The sequence below is a fragment of the Pipistrellus hanaki genome (assembly GCF_964339955.1).
Source record: "Pipistrellus hanaki genome assembly, chromosome: 5".
NCBI classification, from domain to species: Eukaryota; Metazoa; Chordata; class Mammalia; order Chiroptera; family Vespertilionidae; genus Pipistrellus; species Pipistrellus hanaki.
Window position 1 is genome coordinate 91,451,890 of NC_140507.1, and position 24,242 is coordinate 91,476,131.

Here is a 24,242-nt window from a genome sequence, read left to right on the forward strand (position 1 = left end):
TTGGGGCTAAGTAGGTATATCACTCCAGCTGCTGTGTTTTCTACAGACCAAGTAGAATCAAAGAGACTGGTTAGGAAGCTGCTGTGCTGATCAGATTAGATATGGTGGTCCTGAGGAGGGTGATATGATATGAAAGGAGGATGTGGGCTTCCGGAGCTAGGTTGGATAATGAGATATGAGAATAAGGCAAGAGAATAATAGTCCATACCTTTCCTACCAAGGTTCCTTTTCCTTTTCCACTTCTCTCTTTCATTATGGAAAACTCTACCCAGTGTTCATTTTCAGCTCCCACTATCCTGCCCTCCTCTTGATAAAGATCAGTGCTATTTATGTTTGAGTGTCTTGACTAAAATGTAGAGTTCTTTCAGGTAAGGTTCAGTCTCATATACTTTAAAAAACAACACATACATTTTCATTGATTTTAAAGAGGAAGTGAGAGGGGAAGAGAGAGAGAAACATCAATGATCAGAATCATTGATCAGCTGCCTCCTGCATGCCCTACATTGGGGATCGAGCCCACAACTTGGGCATGTGCCCTGGCGGGGAGTTGAACCATGACCTCATAGGTATGTTCACCCACTGAGCCACGTCTTCTGGGCTCACATACTTTTATATTCCCCAAGCTTCCTCACAGTCAGGAGAAATTCAGTAGAATAGGAGGAGCACCAGCTTATTGTCTTGAGTGTCACGTGGGACTTGGCGTGGATAGTCTTTCAGTTCCCATAAAATCCAGTTTATGTGAAAGCACGGTGTCTGGTCTTTTTAAAAGAAGATATAGATTGGGAAAAGTGCATTTTCATGGGAAGAAAATAGGAAAGAGTATATTAAAACACAGTCCCATCACCTCTAAGCAGTTGGTTTTTGGTACATTTTCTTCAAATCAGTTTTCTTATTTTCCCTCAGATGGGTTATCCTCAGTTTGGTAGATCTTGGAAATTTGGTGAATTTTTACTTTTCATAATATGGTAATTATAATATGAATTTCTTGTGTGTTTTTTCAACCAATAGGAGGATGAAATTTTGGACAGATCACCAAGAAACAGAAAGCCAAGAAGAGAGTAAAATTATCTTAAGAACTTGATACGTGATTTCCTCTCCCTCCCCTTCCTCTGCAAGTGTGGTCCTAGGAGAGAACCTGGCACATCTTAGGTTGAACCTCAGCAAACCTCCAGATGTCACCTTCAACAAGTTTCAGTCAAACACTAGCCCGTGTAATTTTAAACATCTAGCAGTAAATAATTGCAATTGTGACAAAAAGGACCTTGTTTCTGTAGAAAGAAAGCATTTAACAATGGTTGTGAAATGTAACATGAAGCAACTAATTTGTATTTTTTGTTTTGTTTTTAAACATCTTTGGGTTTTTGTTTGTTTGTTTTTAATAGAGTAATAGAATTTTGCCAGTCTTTAAGATCTTGGCTTAATTTAATATATTGATGTGTCCATGCAGAAATAACACCAACTTTTAGAAATTCTAGGGGGATGAACTACAGTTTTTATAACCAATTTTGTTTGAGTTTGTTATTACAAAGCATTCAAATGTCTATATCCCTTAAAATTGATAATCATGTTTAAAGTGTAGTTATTTGTCGTTATAATTTTGTATTGCTTACTTCCGTTCCTCCTAAGGAAATTGAGGAGAGGGATTGAATGGAAGCCCAAATTTATATAAAGGTTCTGTTTAAATTGTATTAAAAATGGACATATAAAAAGAAAAAAAACGTTTCACTCGATGTTGGTTAGACATAAAGTGTGTGTATGTTCTGTTGCCCTTGGAACAGCTCAGTTCACCGACAGGTTTGAGTTAGTGGAGGAGGTGGTACAATGTGGCATTTGGGCCTTCGTACTCTGCACGCCAGGCGGCTCTGGGCTACAACCTTCTTGAACGGGTGGCTTCTTTAAAGACTGCTACCAGGACATGTGAGCTCCAGAGTAGAATCAGGTGTTTCCATCCCATCTTCTATTCTGTTGACACTGTTTTCCCTCCCTGTTTCCCCAGAGTCCTAGCTTTCTCCTCTGCTATGCCTTCTCTTCACAGCGTCTTGCTGTCCGTTGCTAAAAATGATTATAAGCTCTGCATAGTATTAAGCTTTATTGTGATTGTGTGTGTTTCTTCCTTTTTTAAGCAGGCCTGCACCTTTCCAGGGTCAAGTACAGAATAGAATGCTATCTTTTATTATTTTTTTTTTTATATCCATTTCTCTTACTCTGTATAAAGACTAGAAGTCTGTCCAGATGTGAGCCAATTCAGAATTGACTGTAATTGAACACAGGCTGAAAAGTACTGATGTAAGAAGTGACATAGAGCATGAGTTATCCAATTTTTGTAGCTGCTAAACCTTTTAAGTTATCATTTGCAGTTCATGTAACAGTTGTGTCTTAAAATTACATGATAAAGCAGTCCTGTTAAAAATATTTTTTTTTTTTTTTTTTTTTTTTAGTATATGGGTTGTAGAATATTTTAATAAGTGATGTTAGGTTTGTTTTCTTATGGAATGCAGATGGGTGCTATCAGAGCCTCTCCCCCATCACAGTGTAATAATCTCTCTATTACACCACACTGAAGTATATTCAAAATTAATGTTCTTTTAGTTTTATTCTTTCTTCAGAGCTGTTTCAAATATACCGATGATACTGTTCCTTGCACTGAATATATAAACACTCCAGAGTGTTTATATTGGGAGATATTGGGGAGGAAGTATATTTGTAAAAGATGAAGGCTGTATCTGTTTATTTTGTTTATCTCAATTTTTTACCAGTTCACTTAAATTCTTATGAGGGTGAGATGCATTTTTCTTGCTGTTCAGTGCTTTATTCTTTTCATCTGGTGTTCTGTGGTCACAGTGACCTTAGCTATGTAGCACACTTTCCCAAATGTATTGAGTGTGAATAAACAGTTACTTGGCAAGACCTGAAAATATGTCTGCAGATTTCTCCTTTGAAGCAAATGTGTGGGGTCATTGCATTTCCAGAAATCTGCCTTGACTCTCCATTAATATTTCATGCCTCACAGTTTCTTCTGGCTGAGCTATGGAATGACAAGTGTAAATTGGTAGTGTTCATTTGCCTTTCCAGAGTTATTTAGCAAAGTTTGTCTTTTCTTGGTTCTTTTCACTCTTTTTGTTGAAGTTGTAATCTCCTGATTAAATGTCTGACACATTAATGAATGACCAGCTGCAGTTCTTGGCTCTTTAGAAGGCACTTGCATTATGCTTTTACATGCTGGTTTCCCGTCCCGTTGTTGTAAAATGCCCACTCCATCAGAGTGTTCCTCAGTGTCTCTTGTTCACAAAATACTTTCCACTTTCCCCAAATTGTCACATTACTAAATGGTATTACATTAAAACCCTATGGTTAAGCATCTGCTTTTGACTGAACTTCTTCATAGTAACCTTTAATTCACATGTTTTGCTGTTTCAAAGTGGGTTAATTGTCCTTTAATTGGCCACTGTTTGCTATTAATGAAGAAACTACTGTGAACGGTGGGATATATAGTCTCGTCCCTTGATATTCACAGGGATTGGTTCCAGGACTCGCCGTGAATACCAAAATTTGAGGATGCTCAAGTCCCTTATATAAAGTGGTATACATAGTATTTGCATATAACCTACACACATCTTCCCTATACTTTATCTCTAGATTACTTAGACCTAATAACAATGTAAATGCTACTTAAATAGTTGTTAACTATATTGTTTAGAAAATAATGACAAGAAAAAAGTCTACATGCTCAGCACAGATGCAACCTGCTGCCATCAGGGTCGGATCTACATAGCAACATCAGCAACAATGAAACTTTTCTAGATATTTTCCATCCTTGGTGGTTGGTTGAATTTGAGGATGGGAACTCTGATACTGAAGGCCAACTGTACTTTGTCACCATGAGGATTTGGTTCAGTCAACTCAATGGAGATTCTGCCTCCATTCCTGCTGGATTAGAATTCAGTAGTTTCTGTTGCTATGGGGATAACAGCTCAGAAACAGGAATAATTTAGTCTTTTAAGATTGATGGGAACCAATGAGTTTTTAATTTTTTTTAGAAAATAAATTTTCATGTTTATATATTTCAAGGGAGGTTTTTGAAAATTAGATTAAATTTCTTTTAGCATGCTATTTTGGTTTTGGACTGCTTACTGAAGAAAAGAGACAGTGCTTATGCTATTATTTCCTATTAGAAAATATTTAATCCTGGTGTAAAATGTGTAAGTTTAAAGACTGGTAAAAAGCAGGACCACATCGTGGCATTCATGAGCACCTTTGCCTTGGGGAGCCACTTGTATCTTTTTGCTGCATTTGTATGAGAACAAATACTACTTGAATAATGAGTCATTTTTTCTTATTTTAAAATAAGATATTTTTGTGGGTCTTAGTGAAAAGTTACTATAACAGCTGTTTTGATTTGTTGATGGTGTTTCTCAACCTGCAGCTTCCTGGCATCCCCTATTTAACTTGTCTCTTGGTCCAACACCATATCTAGTTTTATTGCTGACTCGCTAATCTCGTAGTTTTTTCTAGTCTCCTTTCCCTTTGCCTGCTGGTTATATAATACTAGAGCGATTTTACCTAACAGACCATCCTTTTCAATGTAAGGCTTGCCGGCCATACCCCGGTTTTTACTGTAATGTCATCCTTTGCGGTTCTCACCCCCACTACTAGATAGACTCCCCACACGCTCTTCCTTATCTGTGCCGGGCTTTTCGGGGGCAAGTAAGTTGAAACTTGCTCATTTTACATAAAAATGGTAATTGACGGGCCCAATGATTCAGAATGGCGTGAGAGGAAACCTTTTTCAGCTCACTCGTGAAATTTCGACCAATTAAAATGCTGGATGTAAGCGAGGTCGGAGAAAACAGCTGATGCTGAAAAAGCGTGGCTACTTTTGAGTTTATCTGCACCAACTTCAGAAAGGCCGCCCGGGAACGCGGCGAGCAGCGATGGGGCGTCAGACTCCGGCCCGCGGCCCCGCGCCTGCTGCCGGGCTCCGCCGCGGACCCGGAAGGGCCTGCCCGCGGGGCGGTGCTCAGCGCGACTCCGTCCTCACTCGGCCGGTGCCCAGCACTGAGGCCCGCCCCGACTAGAGTTCCTTTAACTCGGCACGGAGCTCCGCTGGCCTCGGCCGCCCGCCCCGCCCCTCGGCGCCCGCTCGCGCTGTTTGATTGGCCGCAGTCCCTGCTCCTCAGCCGTGACGCCAAGGTCGCCTGCCGGGTCCCGCCCTCTTCCGAGAGCCCCGAAAACAATTTTAAGATGGCGGCTACGGCGGCGCGGAAAACAATGGGCTCGGGGCGGCGGGGCCAGGCCGAGGCCTGAGGTGGGCAGCGAGCGCCGGCCGGCGGCGGGCCGAGCGGAGCCGCAGGAAGACCCGCCGCCGCCTTCGCCGCTCGCGGGGCCATGGCGCGGCCGTGAAGCGGCTGCCCGCCGGCGGGGAGCGGAGCCTGCAGTTCCAGCCGCCAGAGACGCCCGGCCCGGGCCCGGCCCGCACCGCCCTCGGCCCATGGTGCTGCCCACCTGCCCCATGGCGGAGTTCGCGCTGCCGCGGCACAGTGCGGTCATGGAGCGCCTCCGCCGGCGCATCGAGCTGTGCCGGCGGCACCACAGCACCTGCGAGGCTCGCTACGAGGCCGTGTCGCCCGAGCGCCTGGAGCTGGAGCGCCAGCACACCTTCGCCCTGCACCAGCGCTGCATCCAGGCCAAGGCCAAGCGCGCCGGCAAGCACCGGCAGCCGCCCGCCCCGCCGCCCGCCCCGGCCCCGGCCCCGGCCCCAGCCCCGGCCCCGCGCCTGGACGCCGCCGACGGCCCCGAGCACGGCCGCCCCGTCGCGGTGAGTAGGACGCGGGAGCCCCTGCCGCGGAGGCGCTCCCGGGCCTCGCTCGGACCGGGGCCGGGCCGGGACTGAGCGCTGTCACCTGCGGCAAAGGGACGGTGGCGGTGGTTTGGGAAAACGGGACCGGAGAGACCCTAGTGAGGCTCCGGCGTGAGGCTCGGGAGCCCGGGGGAAGGTCTCCTCCCAGACGGGGAAGTTTCTTCAAACGCACCGGCCTGAGAGTGGCCTGTGCTAGTGGCTTCATTTATTCTGTGAATGTTCATTGGGTCTTTGCAGGTTCACGGTTTACATATGGAAATGTCAGGCAGCCTTCAGTTGATCAAACTGTTTTGAATGGAAACACCCAAAAATCTTTGGAAATCTTAGTAAAAATAGTCCATGTGTAGGCACCCTGAAGTTTTACTTGTGAATCCAGCGATGTTGTGGACAATTTCCGTTTTCATTGGTTCTCAGTAGCTTTTCCGGGGGATTTGTTGGTTCGAGGTTTTCTTTCCTGAAGCTGATTTATAAAAGTGAGATGATTGCCCTGGCTGGTGTGGCTCAGTTGGTTGAGGTCCTCCGTGTGCACTGGAAGGTCGCTGGTTCGATTCTCAATCCAGGCACAAACCTAGGTTTCGGGTTCGATCCCAGGTCTGGGCGCCTGCGGGAGGCAACTGATCCATCTCTCTCACATCAGACCGAGGCTTCTCTCTCCCAATAAATTAATAAATAAACAAATAAATAAATAGTTTACTGAAATAAGGGGAAGGACAAGGTTGCTTTGCTTCTTTATAATTTAAACTTTAAAACAAAAGTTAGCAATCTAATTTGTTCTGTGTTATTTTTAAATTCGTGCCTTTACTCTCTTCCACCTGGGCTGTTTCAGTGCCCATCTCTAGTCATCAAGCATTTGGTCTCTTCCTCTCCAAATTCTGTGTGTGTCCCCTTTCTCCCCCCATTCTCTGTTTGAATTATTTTCCGTATTCTCTCCCACATTAGCCTGGGCTGCTGGACATTTAATTGATTATTGCTTACCGACTAGTGAAGTCTTCTGGTTCTCGCTTTTCTCATCTGTAAACTACAGATATGTTTAGCTTATTATCCTCCAGGAATGTCCTTTTCTCGGTCCCAACCTTTCAGAATCCTGCCATCCTTCAAATCTAGCTCATCTTCCTCTTTTTTAAAATTTATTTTTTATTTGATTTTATTTTGTTGATTTGAGAGAGAGAGGAAGGGAGGGAGAAAGGTCCATTTAGTTAGGCATTCGTAGGTTGATTCTTTTATGTGTCCTGGACCAGGATTGAGCCTGCAACCTTGTATCGGACAAACTACAATAAAACCAACTGCGCTACCCAGCCAGGACCATCTTCCTCTTCTTGAAAGCTAGTTTCTGACCACACTAGCCCACAGGAATCAGAATGAACTTTGTCAAAACATTTAGGAAACTTATTGTCTGTGCTGTTTATTTGTAGCACATAGTCACATACTACTTTGGCCGTGTCTTTCCAACGAGGTGTTTGGCTCAGAGTTCCTTACACATCTTAGGCTCTCAGCATGTGTTTATTGAATGATCGATATTAAACTTGGTAGTACTTAATAATTTATTCTCCTTTATGCTACCCTCAAAAGGCAAAATAGCTTAACTTCATGATGCCTTTCCGAACAACTTCTGTTTTAAGGAAAGGCTAACAGTAGCGGATGGTCATGCCAATTTAGGTACGTAATGAAAGCTCATAAAATCTTAGTTGACATGCAAATAGTTGCCTTGAACACCACCTAGAAATTATATTGGTGATGATTCAATGTGTTTAAAGAGAGTGAGAATTTAGAACCTACAGGATATTTTCAGTCCTGAATTATTGTAGAGAAATTTGTTGTTTGACAATAAATTAATTATGAGTGTGTTAGAACTTGAATCTGGCCTGCCAGTTATTTCTTTGGGTGTGGGAGACTGATCAGATGTGCCATGCTATGTTGATGTCTTGTCACATTAAATCTTGGGCCTGCATTTCGTGAATTTAAACCTTAGGTGGAAGCGCCCTTCCGTTGTCTGTCCAATGGAAGAGGGCCCCTTTCACCTCAGTCTCCCGGTGATCCTACTAAGCTCTTCAGCCCTGAGATGGGTTAGCACGGGATCGTTGTAATGGGAAGATTCATGTCACTGAGAAAACTGGCATTTTCTGTGTGTGCTCTTTCAAAACCAAAGAGTAGTTTTCTAATGACACTTAGAGTTGACTTCTTTTTGTTAGGAATGTTACATTATTGAGAATTATCCACCCATTTTATATAAATTCTTATTCTTTAATGAAAATAGTCTTACAATAGCTTGAACAGTTTCATTTAGTAAAATGCTCTAAGGGTTTATGCCTCGTCCTTTTATCTGCTGTTGTTACTCTTTTTAAAAAACTATATTTTTATGATTTTAGAGAGGAAGGGAGAGGGAGAGAGAGAGAGAAACATCAATGATGAGAGAGAGTCATTGATCGGCTGCCTCCTGCACATCCCCGGCATGTGCTGTGACTGGAAATCAAACCATGACCTCCTGCTTCATAGGTTGATGCTCAACCACTAAGCCTGGGCAAGATGTGCAGATTCTTAATAATGATTTTGTAGATTAAAATTATGTAAGAATTATGAAAATAACAAATTATTTCTAGGAAGTAGAGATATCTGATCATAAAACAGACATTGTACTATAATAATGTGGGATAGTTTTAGAGAAAAGATGACTAATTGTAGCTTTAGGAACCATCTCTTCCTATAATACTGGGACCTCATCCTAAAAACCTTTTTTCTTTTTTATCATCAGAATCCCCTTTCCCACTACATCCTCCCCTTCAGCTGAAAGCACAACAAATATTCTTCCTTTTGTCTTTTCTCACCCTCAAAATAGTGTTCCATCTTCTTCCTTCCTTTTGCCCTTTCCACTGCACTTCCCACTTATTCATTAGTCTATTGTGATCTGTCTTCTACCTCTTCTACTTTTCCAAAATTATCCCTTTAAAAACACCAAAGATGAATTGCCATATTTAGTGGCTTCTTAGTCATCTTTCTTTTTTACTTCTTCTTCCTTAAAACTTTTCTCTAAGCTTCTACCCTCCTCTAATTTTCTTTCCAGCTTTTTGACTTTCCCCCCCCCTCAGTCTCCTTCCTGCTCCCTTTATTAATTCATGCAACAAATATTTGAGTGTCTACTGAGGGCCAGAGCATATTTTAGGCACTAGAAATATAGCAGTGAACAGGACAAATTAAAACCGCTCACATGAAGAAAGAGAGCAGTAATTTTAAAATTAATTTTTAGTTGTAATAAGTGTTAAACATCAGAGTAGTGTGATACTGAGTGATTTTCAATAGCAGATTTAGATAAGATGCTTCATCTTTTTTTAAATCCTCACCTTGGGACATACTTTCATTGATTTTAGAGAGAGAGGAAGGGAGAGAGAAAAACATTTATATGAGAGAGAAACACTGATAAGTTGCCTCTTATACATCAGACACATAGAACCCTCCCCCACTGGGGATCAAACCCGCAATCCACATGTGCCCTTACCAGAAATTGAACCCTGACCTCTTGGTCCTAGGGATGGTTCCCAACCAAGCCACGTCGACCAGGACTTCATGCTTTGTCTTAATTTGGGCCTGAATGACAGGAGGTTATCAGTCATTTGAAAGTCTCTCAGAACATTCCAGTTAGAATTACCAACAGTCTTTGAGGCAGGGACTGAGCTTTCATGAAGAACAGAAAGGAGGTCATTGTGGCCAGTAGGCATCCAGTTTGAGAGGTGGTAAGCACGAATCAGATCAAGTGCAGGGAAAGCAATAGCAAGATTTAAGCAGATATGATTTAGTTTTGAAAGGTCATTCTGCTTTGTGAAGTTGGTGTGGGCAAGAGTGGATGCAGTTATGCTTTTACAGAAGTGGTGGCTGGGGCTAGTGGTAGTAGTGGAGATGGAGGAAATGGATTCTGGACAGGTCCTGAAGGCAGAGATGCCAGAGCTTGGTCATGGACTAAATGGATTGGATGGTGGTTAGAGAGCAGGGGAAAGTTGAGGGGAATTCCAAGTTTTTTGCCTTGATAAACTTTCTCTGCACACTTTTTAAATATTAATGTTCCCTATGCAATTACATTCTCTACTTTTTACACTTGGTCTTCTTTTCCTGGGTAATGTCATTGAGTCTTATGACTTCACCTGTCATCTGTAATAATAAGATTCTCCAGAATTCTTTTCCAAGGTTCAGATCCATACTTCCAGCTGTCTACTGGATATTTCCACTTTGATATTCCACATGTCCAAAATAGACTCTCCCTTTTTCCTGCCAATCTTTCATTCCTTTGGAGTATTTTCTCAAGCACAGTCATCCAAAGTAGAAACCTAGGAATTGCCTACTCGTTTATTGCTCATTTATTCGACCACTCTTGAGCTCCTGCTGGAGCCAGGAATCATGGTGGTACCACAGCTATGTCAGCAGCCTGAGGGGAAGTAGGTAGTAATAAGTGGGGCATGGCAAAGCCATGTTGAGGGCGTCAAAGCCTGTGGGAATATCAGGTAGGGAATGCCTCTTTGGAACTTTGGAAGCTTTAAAGATTTGGCTTTTAAAATGGGTCCAGCCCGGCCAGTATGGCTCAGTGATTGAGTGTTGACCTATGAATCAGGAGTCATAGTTCTGTTCCTGGTCAGGACACATGCCCAGGTTGTGGACTCCATCCCAGTGCAGGAGGCAGCCAAACAATGATTCTCTGTCATCATTGATGTTTCTCTCTCACTCTCATTCTCCCTTCCTCTCTGAAATCAATTAAACAATGGTATTAAAATGGGTCTTAATATTTTCCAAAGGGCTTTTCATGGAAGACTAATTTCATGGGCTATATTCAAAGAGTTCTGGAATTGAGCAAATTTAGGAGACACTGGGATAAACAAATTTAAGCAGCTTCATTTATTAGGATATTTCTAAACCTTTAATATGTTACTATGCTTGTGATCTTATCAAGGAGTATGTAATAGGACTTTGATCCTGTTGGGAAACTAAACAAAAACACAAAATTATGACAGTGAATAGTTCTTTGAATTTGGGGCTTAAAGTGCCAGAGACTAGAAGATAAAGGTGAGAAAAGTAGGAGTCAAATCATGAAAAGCCATATATTTGATTTTGGTTGTTTGGACTAAATAATTATATTTTTTGGATTAAATAATTTTGAAACATTGTGAATCCCCTGACACATTTTTATGTTGACATCTAAAATTTTTCATCCTACATTTTTAAGCTTATCAGAAATTATATTGCATTTATGGTGTTGTTCAATTGTATACTAAATCACCATAATTCAATTTTAAATAAAATATATTAAATAAGAAAATTGTATAAAACAGAACCTTATAAAGTGCTACATGTATTTAATATGAATCAACTGTTTTGAAAAGAGAAAAGAAAAAGGGAAAAATGTGCCATGGCTGGTATGGCTCAATGGTAGAGGGCCTCAGGTTCAACTCCTGGTCAAGAACACATACCTGGGTTGCAAGTCAGTCCCAGGCGGTCAAGGCCTATGCGGGAGGCAACTGATTCATGTCTTGCTCACATAGAGATGTTTTCCTCCCTCCCTCCCTCCCTCCCTCCCTCCCTCCCTCCCTCCTTCCTTCCCTTTCACTCTCTCTAAAAATCAATGGAAAAAGTATCTTTGGAGAGGATTAACAAAAAAGTGGGGGGAATACTTTTTATAATTGCAGGGGGTATAACTTTCAAAGAATTATAAACATTAATATTTAAAAACAAAATGTATACATCACTTTTTTAAATGTAGCCAATAGACTCTGAATATCTTAACAATGTTCTTTCATCAATCATTTACACTTTTCTTTAACAGAAACTTTAACCATTCTTTTTTGTCCTGGAACTTTCATTTCTCTTAGACTTGCCCCGCATAGTTTTATTCTAATATAATGAATGCTTGCATGTCTTCTTTTTTAAAAAAATTAATATATTTTATTGATTTTTACACAGAGGAAGGGAGAGGGATAGAGAGTTAGAAACATTGATCAGCAGCCTCCTGCACACCCCCTACCGGGGATCTGCCCACAACCAAAGTACATGCCCTTGACTGGAATCGAACCTGGGACCTTTCAGTCCGCAGGCCGACACTCTATCCACTAAGCCAAATCGGTCAGGACACAAGTCTTCTTATTTAATAACGCTAGCATTTTTTTCTAAACAAAAAAATAGTATAAAAATTGAAATTAAAAACTTCAATTTAGCCCAACTCGCATGGCTCAGTGGTTGAGCATTGACCTATGAACTAGGTCACGGTTAGATTCCTGGTCAAGGCACATACCTGGATTGTGGGCTTGATCCCCCTTAGGGGGTGTGCAAGAGGCAGCCAATCCATGATTCTCTCATCATTGATGTTTCTCTCTCTCCCTCTTCCTTCCTCTCTGAAATCAATAAAAACATATTAAAACAACAGCAGCAACAAAAACAACCTTCAATTTAGCTCATGGACTGAAGGGCCCTGGATTTGATTCTGGTCAAGGGCACATAACCTCGGTTGCAGGCTGGATTCCCAGCACCAGTTTGGGGCTCATGCAGGAGGCAACCAATTGGTGTGTCTCTCTCACATCGATGTTTCGCGCTCTCTATGTCTCTCCCCCATCCCTTCCACTTGTTCTAAAAAGAAATCAATAGAAAAATATCCTCTGGTGAGGATTAACAACAAATAAATTAAAAATTAAAATACATGTTTAAAAAGTATACAAAAAACTTCAACTTTGATCATCAAGCTCTATGTATACTTTTTTCTTAATCCTCATCTGAGGATATGTTTTTATTGATTTGCGATAGAAAAGAAAGGGGAGCACAGAGAGAGAAATATCTATTGGTTGCCTCTCTCACATGCCTCAACCTGGGATGGAACCAGAAACCTGGGGATGTGCCCTGATGGGAATTGGACCCTTAACCTTTTAGTGTATGGGATGATGGTCCAACTAACTGAGCCACACCGCCTGTATGCATACTTTCGTTATTTTTAAAGTTATACAAAAGAAGAAATATGTAGCATTTAGAATGTTCTGTGTTTTATGATTGTATCTTATTTCAGTAAATTCAAATATAGTAATATATAAGAAAACCAATGTTTATGAATTTCTCTCTCATCATTGATGTTTCTATGTCTCTCCCCCACCCTTCCACTCGTTCTAAAAAGAAATCAATAGAAAAAGATCCTCGGGTGAAGATTAACAAAAAAGTCAGTGGTATGTCACCAAAAGTTAATTTACTAATTAGCTGACAACTTGGTTAGGTACATGTTTAATTTTTTTAAATTTTAAATCCTCATCTAAAGAGTGAGGATATTTTTTCCATTGGCTTTTAGAGTGGAAGGGGAGAAAGAGGAAAGAGAGAGAGAAAGAGAGAAACATTGATGTGACAGAGAAACAACAATTGGTTGCCTTCCACACGGCCCGACTTGGGGTAGGGATCAAACCTGCAACCCAGGTACTTGCCTTGATTGGGAATCAAATCTGTGATTCTCTGGTGCACAGACCAACACTAATTATTGAGTCATTCCAATCAGGGCAGTATACCTTTAATTTTATTGAAAACACAGGATTAGAGCAGTGTTTCCCAACCTTCTCTCATGATGAGAATCACCTGGTGGAGTTGTTAAAACACAGATTCCTGAATCCCAACTAAGAAGTGCTAAACTAGAATTTTTGAGAACATATAGGTAAAATTGCATACCTAACTTAGTGCTCTGTATATAACATCTGTCTTAGAGCACTAGTTAAGTATACAATTTTACCTATATGTTCCCAAAAATCCTAGTTTAGCACTTCTTAGTTGGGATTCAGGAATCTGTGTTTTAACAACTCCACCAGGTGATTCTCATCATGAGAGAAGGTTGGGAAACACTGGATTAGAGGATGTCTGACTTATAAATGGATTAATTCTAGACATTAGTCATTCACTTTTCTCAGTTATTAAGAAACTTGAGGCTTTGTGCACAGAATTGTGCACAAGTGGGGTTTCTCAGCCTGGCCTGCACCCTCTCACAATCCGGAATCGCTCAGGGGATGTAGCAGTGCTGAAATGGCAGGGGCTGGGGGCAGCTCCACTGCTGCTCATCCCAGCCCCACTGCCCTTGCCCCTGCTGGGGAGGCAGGAGAGGCACCCACCACTGCAGCCCGGCTTCTGTCTGAGTGGCACTCCCACTGTGCGAGTGCACCAACCACCAGAGGGCAGCTCCTGTGTTGAGCATCTGTCCCCTAGAAGCTCATTCCAGTCGTTCTGGTTGTTCAGTCATTAAGGTCCCTTAGGCTTTTATGAATATAGAAGATATTAGAGGCCTGGTGCATAGATTCGTGCACTGGTGGGGTCCTTCAGCCTGGCCTGCAGGGATGGGTCCAGCCACCCAAGGAGGGACCGCAGGAGGTTTGCCGGCTGAGGAGGGGCCATGAGAGGGCTCCAGAATATGCCCAGCTCTCTCACCCAGTCCTGATCAGTTGGACCCAGACAGCAAGCTAACCTACCAGTTGGAGCATCTGCTCCCTGGTGGTCAGTGCGCATCATAGTGACTGGTCGAATGAGCGGTCAGACACTTAGCATATTAGGCTTTTATTATATAGGAGGACATAAAGGCTTTACCAAATCTTATAATTGTTATTGATTGTACCTATTATTCTTTCACACAGAGGTAGATTGTTTAAACTAATGTACTCAAATTGGTTGGGAAAATCAAAATGTTCATTTCCATACATCTTTGCCAATATAGTCATTTTTGATAAAATACTTTATCTGCTTTAGATATATTTTCATCAAAACCTTATAGCTGCTACTATAGCATGTTTAATGTGGAAAATGTCTACCATATAATCTAATTGGCAAAAGCAGTCTTGTCTTCATTGTCAAATTAATCATCCACATCAGACTCAGCCTTCTGTCAGAAAAAGTTTGAACTTCATTTTTTAACTACACGTAATATACATACCCATGACAGCCACCTCACTCTTGGATTCTAAGGGCAAGTGTTCAAGAAGAGCATGGAGCCTTGTCATGAGTTTTGTGACCTATCAGATAGGGTGCATTGCTTCATATTTCTTACCCATGCTCTCGCTGCTCTTTCATGGAGCATTCCTTCAAATACCTGTTTGTTATTTGATTAGTTTAGGGTGGAAGAGATGTTTTTAATTGAAAAATATCACCACTCCTGCTGCCCATTCTATAATATATCTGAATTCAAAGCATTCTATCAACTCACAAACCAAACTTAGGCAACCTAAGTTCTCAGAGCTCTTAAAGTCAGTGGAGAACGAGTCTGTCCAGCAGAGCAGCAGGAGGGACTAATTCAGAGTGAACAGTTGGAGGACCATCCGTTTTACTAGGCCTGGTGGAGCAGCATGTCATTGGGTGGCACCATAGGAATGAAGCTCATATATGATACTCTTAAGATCCCCCAAGTATTTTGAGTGTGGTTCTTTGAAAATGGCTTAATTTCTCTTAGTGTCTTTACATGTAACCCTTACCCAGTCTCATATGTCTGACACATCCTCATATTCAGAGTTCTGCTCATGTGTCATCATTTCCTTCCAGACTCCCTCCTCATGCTGGTCTAGATGCTTAACTCTGTCAGAACAACCGCACTGAACTTTAATTACTGATTGGCCTCCTCTCCATTAGACTGTGAGCAACCTAAGAGCAAGACCAAGAGTCTAGCACCATACCTGTCACGTTTGGCAGTAAGCAAGCATATTTTGAGTGAGTGTTAATGATACTGTGGAAGGAGCTCTGAATTGGGAGTCAGAAGATATATGTTTTTAGGCTGTGATCATTTAAAAAATGATTTCAATAGAGGTAGGCCTAGATTTATACTTCCATGCTCATTCAGCCTTGTTTACAATTGCCAAGAGGTAGGCTCAGTCTTAAGTTTCTCTTAAGTTTCCATCAACAGATAATGGATGAATGAAATGTGGTTTATACATATATTGGAATATTATTCACCCTTAAAAAGAAAGGCATCGGCCAAGCCAGTGTGGTTCAGTGGTTGAGCATTGACCTATGAACAAGGAGGTCACAGTGTGATTCCCAGTTGGGGCAATACCCAGATTGCAGACTCAATTCCCAGTGTTGAGGTGTGCAGGTGGCAGCCAATCAATGATTCTCTCTCATCATTTATGTTTCTATTTCTCTCTCCCTCTCCTTCCTCTCTGAAATCAATTAAAAAAAAAAAAAAAATATATATATATATATATATATATATATATATATATATATATATATAAAATATATTTTATTGATTTTTTTACAGAGAGGGAGGGAGAGAGATAGAGAGCCAGAAACGTCGATGAGAGAGAAACATCGACCAGCTGCCTCCTGCACACCCCCCACTGGGGATGTGCCCGCAACCAAGGCACATGCCCTTGACCGGAATCGAACCTGGGACCTTTCAGTCCGCAGACCGACGCTCTACCGCTGAGCCAAACCGGTTTTGGCTAAAAAAAAATATTTTTTAAGGAAGGCATCTTATGTGCTAATGCTTGTATAAACCTTGAGGACATATGCGAAGTAAAATAAACCAGTTGCATAAAGACAAATACTGCATGATTCCACTTACATTAGATATCTAAATATTCAAACTCTTAGATTCAGAAAGAACAATGCTAGTTTCCAGAGTCTAGAAGGAAGGAGGAATTGTCTAACTGCTATAGAATTTTTTCCATTTTGTAAGATAAAAAAGTTCTAGGGATTTGTTGCACAACAGGGTGTATGTAGTTTACATTATTGTACTGTACACTTAAGAAAGGTTAATAGCAACTGGGCAGTTCCTTGCCCCAAACAGTTACCAATTCAGCATTGCAGCCATTCACTGCTCTAAGTCCCAAGGTGAGACTCCCTGCTCATTCAACCAGGAAGAAGAGGAGGAGTATTCCTTATCCAGAATAAAGACAGGACAAAACCTGTCCTATATAATAAAAGTATCATGTACTAAGTGTCCAACAGATTGGTCAACCAAATGCTCGGCCAGTTGCTATGATGAACACTGACCACCAGGAGGCAGATGCTTCGACCAGTAGGTTAGCTTGCTGCTGGGGTCTGGCAGATCCGGACTGGGCAAGAGGGCTGGACATGCCATGGAGCCCTCTTGCGGTCCCTCCCTGGCTGGCTGGGCCCCATAGACCCTGATTGCCAGCCAGACTGTGTAGGAAATGTGTGATGGTAGTACAATGCCTTAAAAATTCTGAAGGAAAATGATTACAAACCTAGAATTCTAGCCAAAGTATTTAAAAATGAGTATAGAATAAAGTAATTTTCTGAGAATAAAGGCTTTTAAAATTCTAACTGCCACATACCCTTCCTCAAGAAGCTACTGCAAGAAGTACTCCACCAAAATAGAAAGAATAAATCAAGAAAGAGTAAGACATGAGAGGCAAGAGACTGAGTGTGAGATTCTTTGGCGAATGGTGAAAGGTGATCACAAGATGACCAGGCCTGCACCAGATTGAGGCGCAACAGTGTCACCCCTGAGACAGACTGTCACTATCAAGTTCCCCACTTCTTTGGGCCACCTTCACCTGAAGACAGGACACCTAGGAGAACTTGGCCCAGATTCATGACACTCACAGGTTCTCAGTTTTCCCTGAGAGCTGGAGGTAGGCCGTGGTGGGCTCAGGGGCGGGGAGTACAAGGCAGCCCACTTCCTCTGACCACCCTTCTGCTGCATGTCCAGCGCCTAGTCCACACCATAGTCTTGCTAGGTACCCAAAGGTGGAGAACCCTATTTCCTAAGACTCACTTGCCATGATCTTATTCATAACTTCTCCAGAGAAGGCCTCGTCACTTTCCAGAGAAGTGGAAGTCAGACCACAACCCTAAGACTGGTCCACTCACCTCCTTCTTGAGACTCTGTTCAGGGGGCACAGTGCTGCTGACTTCTTTCATGGCTAATTGCACTTGTCCTCCATCTTCAAGATGAAGCAGTTTAGCCTGGCCAGTGTGGCTCAGTGGTTGAGCATCAACCTATGAACCAGGAAGTCACCAGTTTGATTTCTGGTCAGGGTATGTCATCTATGTTTCTCTCTTTCTCCCTCTCTTTTCCTTTCTCTCTAAAATGAATAAAAGCATTAAAAATAAAAAGGTTAGATAGTTATTATTTGGGGATAGATTCTATGAAGATGGTAGAATACATAAAAAGCAATTAACACAAAATCAGGATATTAGTTATATCTGATGGAAAGAAGAGAGCTTCTCAGAGTTCATGTGAATCACCTGGAGATCTTATTAAAATGCAGATTATGAGGAGAGGTGGAGGAGGCTGATATTCAGCATTTTTAAGTGTTATGCAAGGTTCTGAGTCCCCCCCCAAAAAACTCAGCATATTGTTTGAGGATTCCAAAGAACCTAAAAGACATGGGTTTATTAGGACTTACGTGCACACCGGTGGTGGCTGACCGGTGACGTTTACCTCCGCAGCAGCTGCCATCGGTAAAGTTGAACCACCAAGTCCCATCTGGCCTGTGATGGGCCACACCAAGGGCAGCCAGCTGGTGCTTGTGTTTTACTACCACCCAGACGTTCCCAGCACAAGGTTTTCTAGAGCAGTGTTTCCCAACCTTCTCTCATGATGAGAATCACCTGGTGGAGTTGTTAACAGATTCCTGAATCCCAACTAAGAAGTGCTAAACTAGAATTTTTGGGAGCATATAGGTAAAATTGTATACTTAACTAGTGCTCTAAGACAGATGTTATATACAGAGCACTAAGTTAGGTATGCAATTTTACCTATATGTTCTCAAAAATTCTAGTTTAGCACTTCTTAGTTGGGATTCAGGAATCTGTGTTTTAACAACTCCACCAGGTGATTCTCATCATGAGAGAAGGTTGGGAAACACTGTTCTAGAGTACAGAAGACAGAAAAACAGGCATACAGGGGAAAGGGAGCTAGGTCCCTGCAGCTTGGGCCCCTGTACAGGCTGGATGAGATCAAAACGCTTGTTGTTTACAATCCAGGCTCACATCTAGAAGCAGATTCTTTGGCCTTTCTTAGACCAAGTTGCTGGCCAGGTTCCCAAGGTCTCTCACATTCTGCTTACAGATGGCCTTCACTCTTATTTCCACAAAGTGGGTAGGGGAGTTAGGGCAAGAGAAGGGGCCCTTGTTTCCATTTACCATACATTAACCTTCCAGGTGATGTCAGTTCTGGTCCTGGGACCACACTTTGAGTACCAGGGTTCTGAAGTGCTGGTACTGTTTCTTAACTTGAGCAGTTGGTACACGGTGTTCATTTTATTATTATTCTTGGCTCTCTTATGTATGCACATATATGATACCTTTTACAACAAAATATTTTATTGCAAAGGAAAAATATGAGAAGGATGGGTTGAGCAGTAGCCTAGAGATGTAAACATGTCAAGTCATAACCTTATGAACTGTACTAGTCAGGGTTCTCCAAAGAAACAGAAGCATTAGGAGATAGATACATTGAGAGAGACTGACCAATTCTTTTTTTTTTTTTTTTTAAATATATTTTATTGATTTTTCACAGAGAGGAAGGGAGAGGGATAGATAGCTAGAAACATCAATGACAGAGAATCATCGACCAGCTGCCTACTGCACACCCCCACCGGGGATGTGCCCACAATCAATGTACATGCCCTTGACCGGAATCAAACCTGGGACTCTTCAGTCCGCAGACAGACGCTCTGTCCACGGAGCCAAACCAGTTTCGGCAAGACTGATCAATTCTTAATGAATTGACCCATACTGCAATGAAAGCTGACAAGTTCCAAGAAGCTGGATATCCAAGAAGAGCTGATGTTTCAGTCTGAGTCGCAAGGCAGGAAAGCGGAGGTTCCAGCTCGAGGCAATCAGGCAGAAGGGATTTCCTCTTCTCAGTCTTTTGTTCTGTTCAGGCCTCCAGCTGACTGGATAAGGCCCACTCACATCAGGGAGGGCCATCCCTTCTACTCAGTCTATGGATTCTAATGTGAATTTCATCAAACACATCTTCAATAATGTTAGACCAAATAAATATCTGGGCATCCCTTGTCCCAGTCAAGTTGATGCATACAATCATTGCACATACCATGGCCAGGAGCATTTGCTTGATTCTTTTTACATACTCTGGAGAGCCAGCTAAAGAATTGTAAACCTGTGCCTGGGTAATCTTCACAATGGTGCAGAAGGCAAATTGGGGGTGAACACAGGTAGTAGATGGGGTTGGCAGCAGAGGGGTCAGTCAAAAAGCAATATTTTATTGGTGTCAGCAAGAAATGATTGGAAGGAGCTAGAAAGTGGCAGTGTGGGAAAAGAGAAGGCCAGGTTCCAGAGATATTGAGTCAGTAAATGAACAGGAGGATTTGGTGATTGATGGGGAGTATGGGGAGGAGGAGTTAGGGATGAGTCAAAAGTTTCTGTTCTTTTCTGTTTTGTTTTTCTGAATTTAAAAAAAATTAATTTCAGAGAGGAAGGGAGAGGGGGAGATGTAAACATTAGTGATGAGAGAGAATCATTGATAGGCTGCCTCCTGCACACCTTTTACTGGGGATTGAGCCCGTAACCCAGGCATGTGCCCTTGACTGAAATAGAACATGCGACTCCTCAGTCTGCAGGCCGACACTATCCACTGAGCCAAACCAGCCAGGGCAAGAGTGTCTGGGTTTTGAGATTCCATTCCCTGAGCAGTGTCAGGAGCGCCCCTTTAGAGTAGGGGTTGCTGGGAACTTTTATTTAGCCACATGGGCCGCGTTGGTGACTTTGGGTGGGGGCATGAGATGCAGAGCTGCTCTAACTCCGAGTCTGCAGAGGTCTTGAGACACAGTCCCTTTGGGGCTTTGCCTAAGGTCACTGTTAATGTTGCACTGATCTCGTGATAGTTTCCACTGCAGGTTGTCCATTTCATGTCAAGAGAGTATAACCTTTTTATACTCTTGTCCTAAATGTTTTTATTAAAGGAAGCTTAGAATCTATATCAGAAGTTGGGTTTTGTAGGACAGTTTGAGCACATGTGTGCAACCTGTATAAATTGTTAAGTGGGGAGTTAAGAATTTACCCTTGTTCTGAGTACTGTACCAACCTTCAGTGTGGCAGATGGCTGGCCACCCCTGGGGACTATGAAGTTGCAGGCCGTGCTCCCCTCTTCCCCCAGGGTTCTCGACTCGTGCCTTCAAGGATTGTTAGGTTGTGAGCCCCCTGCATACCCCCCCACTGGGGATGTGCCCGCAACCAAGATACATGCCCTTGCCCGGAATTGAACCCTGGACCTTTCAGTTCGAAGACTGACGATCTATCCACTGAGCCAAACCGGTTTCAGCTCTCTCTCTGACATTGCTCCTGAGCTATAGTTACCACTGATCTCTTCTCTACTCTTGCCAAGCGTAAGCTTCCTTCCTCCGTGAAATGATGATTACACCTGCTTTACAGAGTTGCTCTGCCTAGCACCGAATAGGTCTAATAAATGGTAGCTCTTACTGGTTTAGGAGATTTCTTTTTTTTTTCTTTTTTTTTTTTTTTTCTTTTTTTTTCCTGATCAAGCCTCAACTTTATTCTTTGAAATGGCTGTATATATACAGCAGAAACAAAGGGGGGCAGGGTTGCCTATGCAGAGGGGTCTTTGGCAGTGAATAATTGGTTTAGGCACTGAGTGGCAAGGTCAGGAGATTTCTTTTTAAATGTTTATTTTATTGTTGTTTTTGATCTCATGATTACCTCTGTTAATCAGGCAGGAGCCTTTGCCAGAGACCTAGCTAACCATGGCCTATTCTTATTTGGCACACTAGCCAGTCCCAGCCAATGGGCAGAATTTAAGGGTCAGTTTTTTACTGAGCAGTGATGATGAGTCAAGTCCCATTGTGGTGCTGAACAGACAGGTAAGTGAGGGAGTGGCCCTGCCCTGGAGCTGAGAGAGACAGATGAAGAGACTGACCATTACTGTGTTGTTCCATTTGCACAAAAAGCCAGTGGCAAACTCAAGTCATCTCTGGGAATTGAGAAGACTTTAAGTGGGCACTACATGCTCTCTGCCACTAATTGCAAGGGTATGCCCACAGAGCTCCCCGTGCTCCTGGCAAAACTGTTTCTCTGCCCACCTCATCCTTAACCCACACACAGCCTCTCCCCCTGACCTCTCTGCTGCCACCTGCCATCACTCAGTTGCACTCCACCCACATATTAGCTTGCCAAGGACATTCTTCTCAGATATCCTTGGGCCAAACCCAATCAGCAAACCTCAGCAGTTCCAATTTGAACACACATCCAGAATTGGCCACTTTGTACCACCTGTGCCAATACTGCTCTGGTTTAAGTTGTTTCTTTAACCTGGATTATTGGCTCCTAATCCATCTCCCTTGCTATCCTGCAGTCTGCTCTCCATCCAGCAGCCAGAATGATCTTATTCCCCTGTTTGACCCCACCACAGGTTTTCCATCTGACTTGGGGGGGAAAGCCAACCCTTAACCTGGGCCCACAGGCGCTCTACAGTCTGACACTCCTGCCTCTCTAGTGCCATCTCTGCATGTTCCTCGTCCCTGCCCCCAGCATGCTCTCACTTGGCCTCTGCTGTGCTCTTCCCTCTGCCTGGACCCTCTTCTGGAGATGTTAGCACAGCGCGCTCTTATGCCTTGCAGACTTTGGCTCAAACATTTCACACTCAGGCCTTTCCTGGGCACCTAATTGAAAATCATAAGCCCACAAACTCCCTTTCTTTCCATGTTTTATTTTCTCAGGAGCAAAAGACAACTAAAATGTGGGCTCCAGGGAGCGATGGGTTTGTTTTGTTCCCTACTGTTTCTCCACGACCCGGACAGGGTCTGGCTGGTTTGTTGAATTCTTGGTAGATTCTTATTGAATACACTGAACGAGATTGAGAGGGGTTTGGAGGAAAGAGAGAGGAGGGGCAAGGTCGAGTACTTCAGGGCCTGTCCAAGGGGCCTGGTTTGTTGGAGTTCAGCTTTTCTGATGCCGGAGGTCAGGCTACAAGGAGGAGCCTGACCTCCCACATCAGGAGATTCTGAAAACTTAACTCCAAGACTAGTTAGCTTCTAGAGCTGTGCCATCTGGTATGGTAGCCACCAACCACGGATGGCTGTTAAGCACTTGAAATATGCCTAGTCCAAATTGAATTGTACCAAAACTGTAAACTATACATTGGATTTTAAAAACTTAGTACCAGGAAAGAATACTAGTACAAAATAGAAATACCTTTATTATGCTTTTATGGCTTTCAGAGAGGAAGAGAGAGGGAGAGGGAGAGAAACATCAAAGATGAGAGAATCATTGCTTGGCTGCTGGTTTGTTTATTTTTATTTTGGTTAATCCTTACCCAAATATATTTTTCCATTGGTTTTTATTTTTAGAGAAAGAGTGGAAGGGAGGTGGAGAGACAGAGAGAAACATCAATGTGAGATATATCAATTGGTTTACTCCTGGATACGCCCCGACCAGGGCCAGGGATCAAGCCTGCAACTGAGGTACATGTCCTTGACCGGAATCTAACCTGTGACCCTTTAGTCTGCAGGCTGATGTTTGATCCACTAAGCCAAACCTGTTAGGGCTGTTTCTTTATTTTTAATGTGACTACATCCGAGGGCTTGTTAAAACTGTTTCCTGCCCGGCTGGTGTTGCTCAGTGGTTGATCATTGACCCATGAACCAGGAGGTCATAGATTCAATTCTCAGTCAAGGAACATGCTGGTATTGTGGTTTTAATCCCCAGTAGGGGTGTGCAGGAGGCAGCCAATCAATGTTTCTGTCTCTCTATCTTAAAAAAAAAAAAAATCAGTAAAAAATATTTTTTAAAAATTAGATCTAGGTGGTTTGGCTCAGTGGATAGAGTGTCAGCTGTAGACTGAAGAGTATCTGGTTCGATTCCGGTCAAGGGCATGTGCCTGGGTTACCGGCTGGATCCCCAGTGTGGGATTCTCTCTCATCATTGATGTTTTTATCTTTCTCTCCCCTTTCTCTCTCTCTCTCTCTCTCTCTGAAATCTTAAAAACAAAACAGACAAAAACAAACAAAAAAAAACTATTTCTGAGCCACTCCAAGATCCTCACTCATTGGGCTGTGGTAGTGCCTGAGAATTTACATTTCAGGTGGGTTCTTGGGTGATGCTGGTACTATTGCTCTGAGACGACCCTTTGAGAACCAGGGCTCCAGAACAAAACAGATTGAAGTTATTTTTGAGGTGGAGAGGGAAAGAATTTGAAAGGGAAAAGTCTCAAATGAGGCAGTTCCAGAGGGAATATAAAAGTGCAGCTGAAGGGAGTTATTCTTTGCAAAGAGAGATGGTTCCCTCTCAGAGAAGAGGGAAAGAAAAAAGTTGATAGGAAATTCTGAGGTGAAAAAGAGGCACACTTGAAGGAGCCACAAAACTTGGACTTTGAGAAATGACTTTGAATGAAATAGATCTGTGTTCAAATCCTGGTTCATGCTCACTTTCCAAATTGTTTAGCTTCTCTCAAGTTCAGTGC

At 42.6% G+C, this 24,242-nt stretch overlaps 2 protein-coding genes across 2 annotated transcripts in view; both read left to right on the plus strand.

Moving 5' to 3' along the window:
- Positions 1-2,915, plus strand: part of CANX (calnexin) — a 39,315-nt gene extending 36,400 nt beyond the window's left edge. Inside the window, exon 15 of the mRNA XM_084885251.1 lies at positions 1,009-2,915. Coding sequence (XP_084741377.1) covers positions 1,009-1,062 — 54 coding nt within the window. The 3' untranslated portion in view covers positions 1,063-2,915. The remainder of the gene's footprint in view (positions 1-1,008) is intronic.
- Positions 2,916-5,212: 2,297 nt separating this feature from the next.
- MAML1 (mastermind like transcriptional coactivator 1) overlaps positions 5,213-24,242 on the plus strand; it is a 56,030-nt gene continuing 37,000 nt past the window's right edge. The window contains exon 1 of the mRNA XM_084885209.1: positions 5,213-5,815. Coding sequence (XP_084741335.1) covers positions 5,489-5,815 — 327 coding nt within the window. The 5' untranslated portion in view covers positions 5,213-5,488. The remainder of the gene's footprint in view (positions 5,816-24,242) is intronic.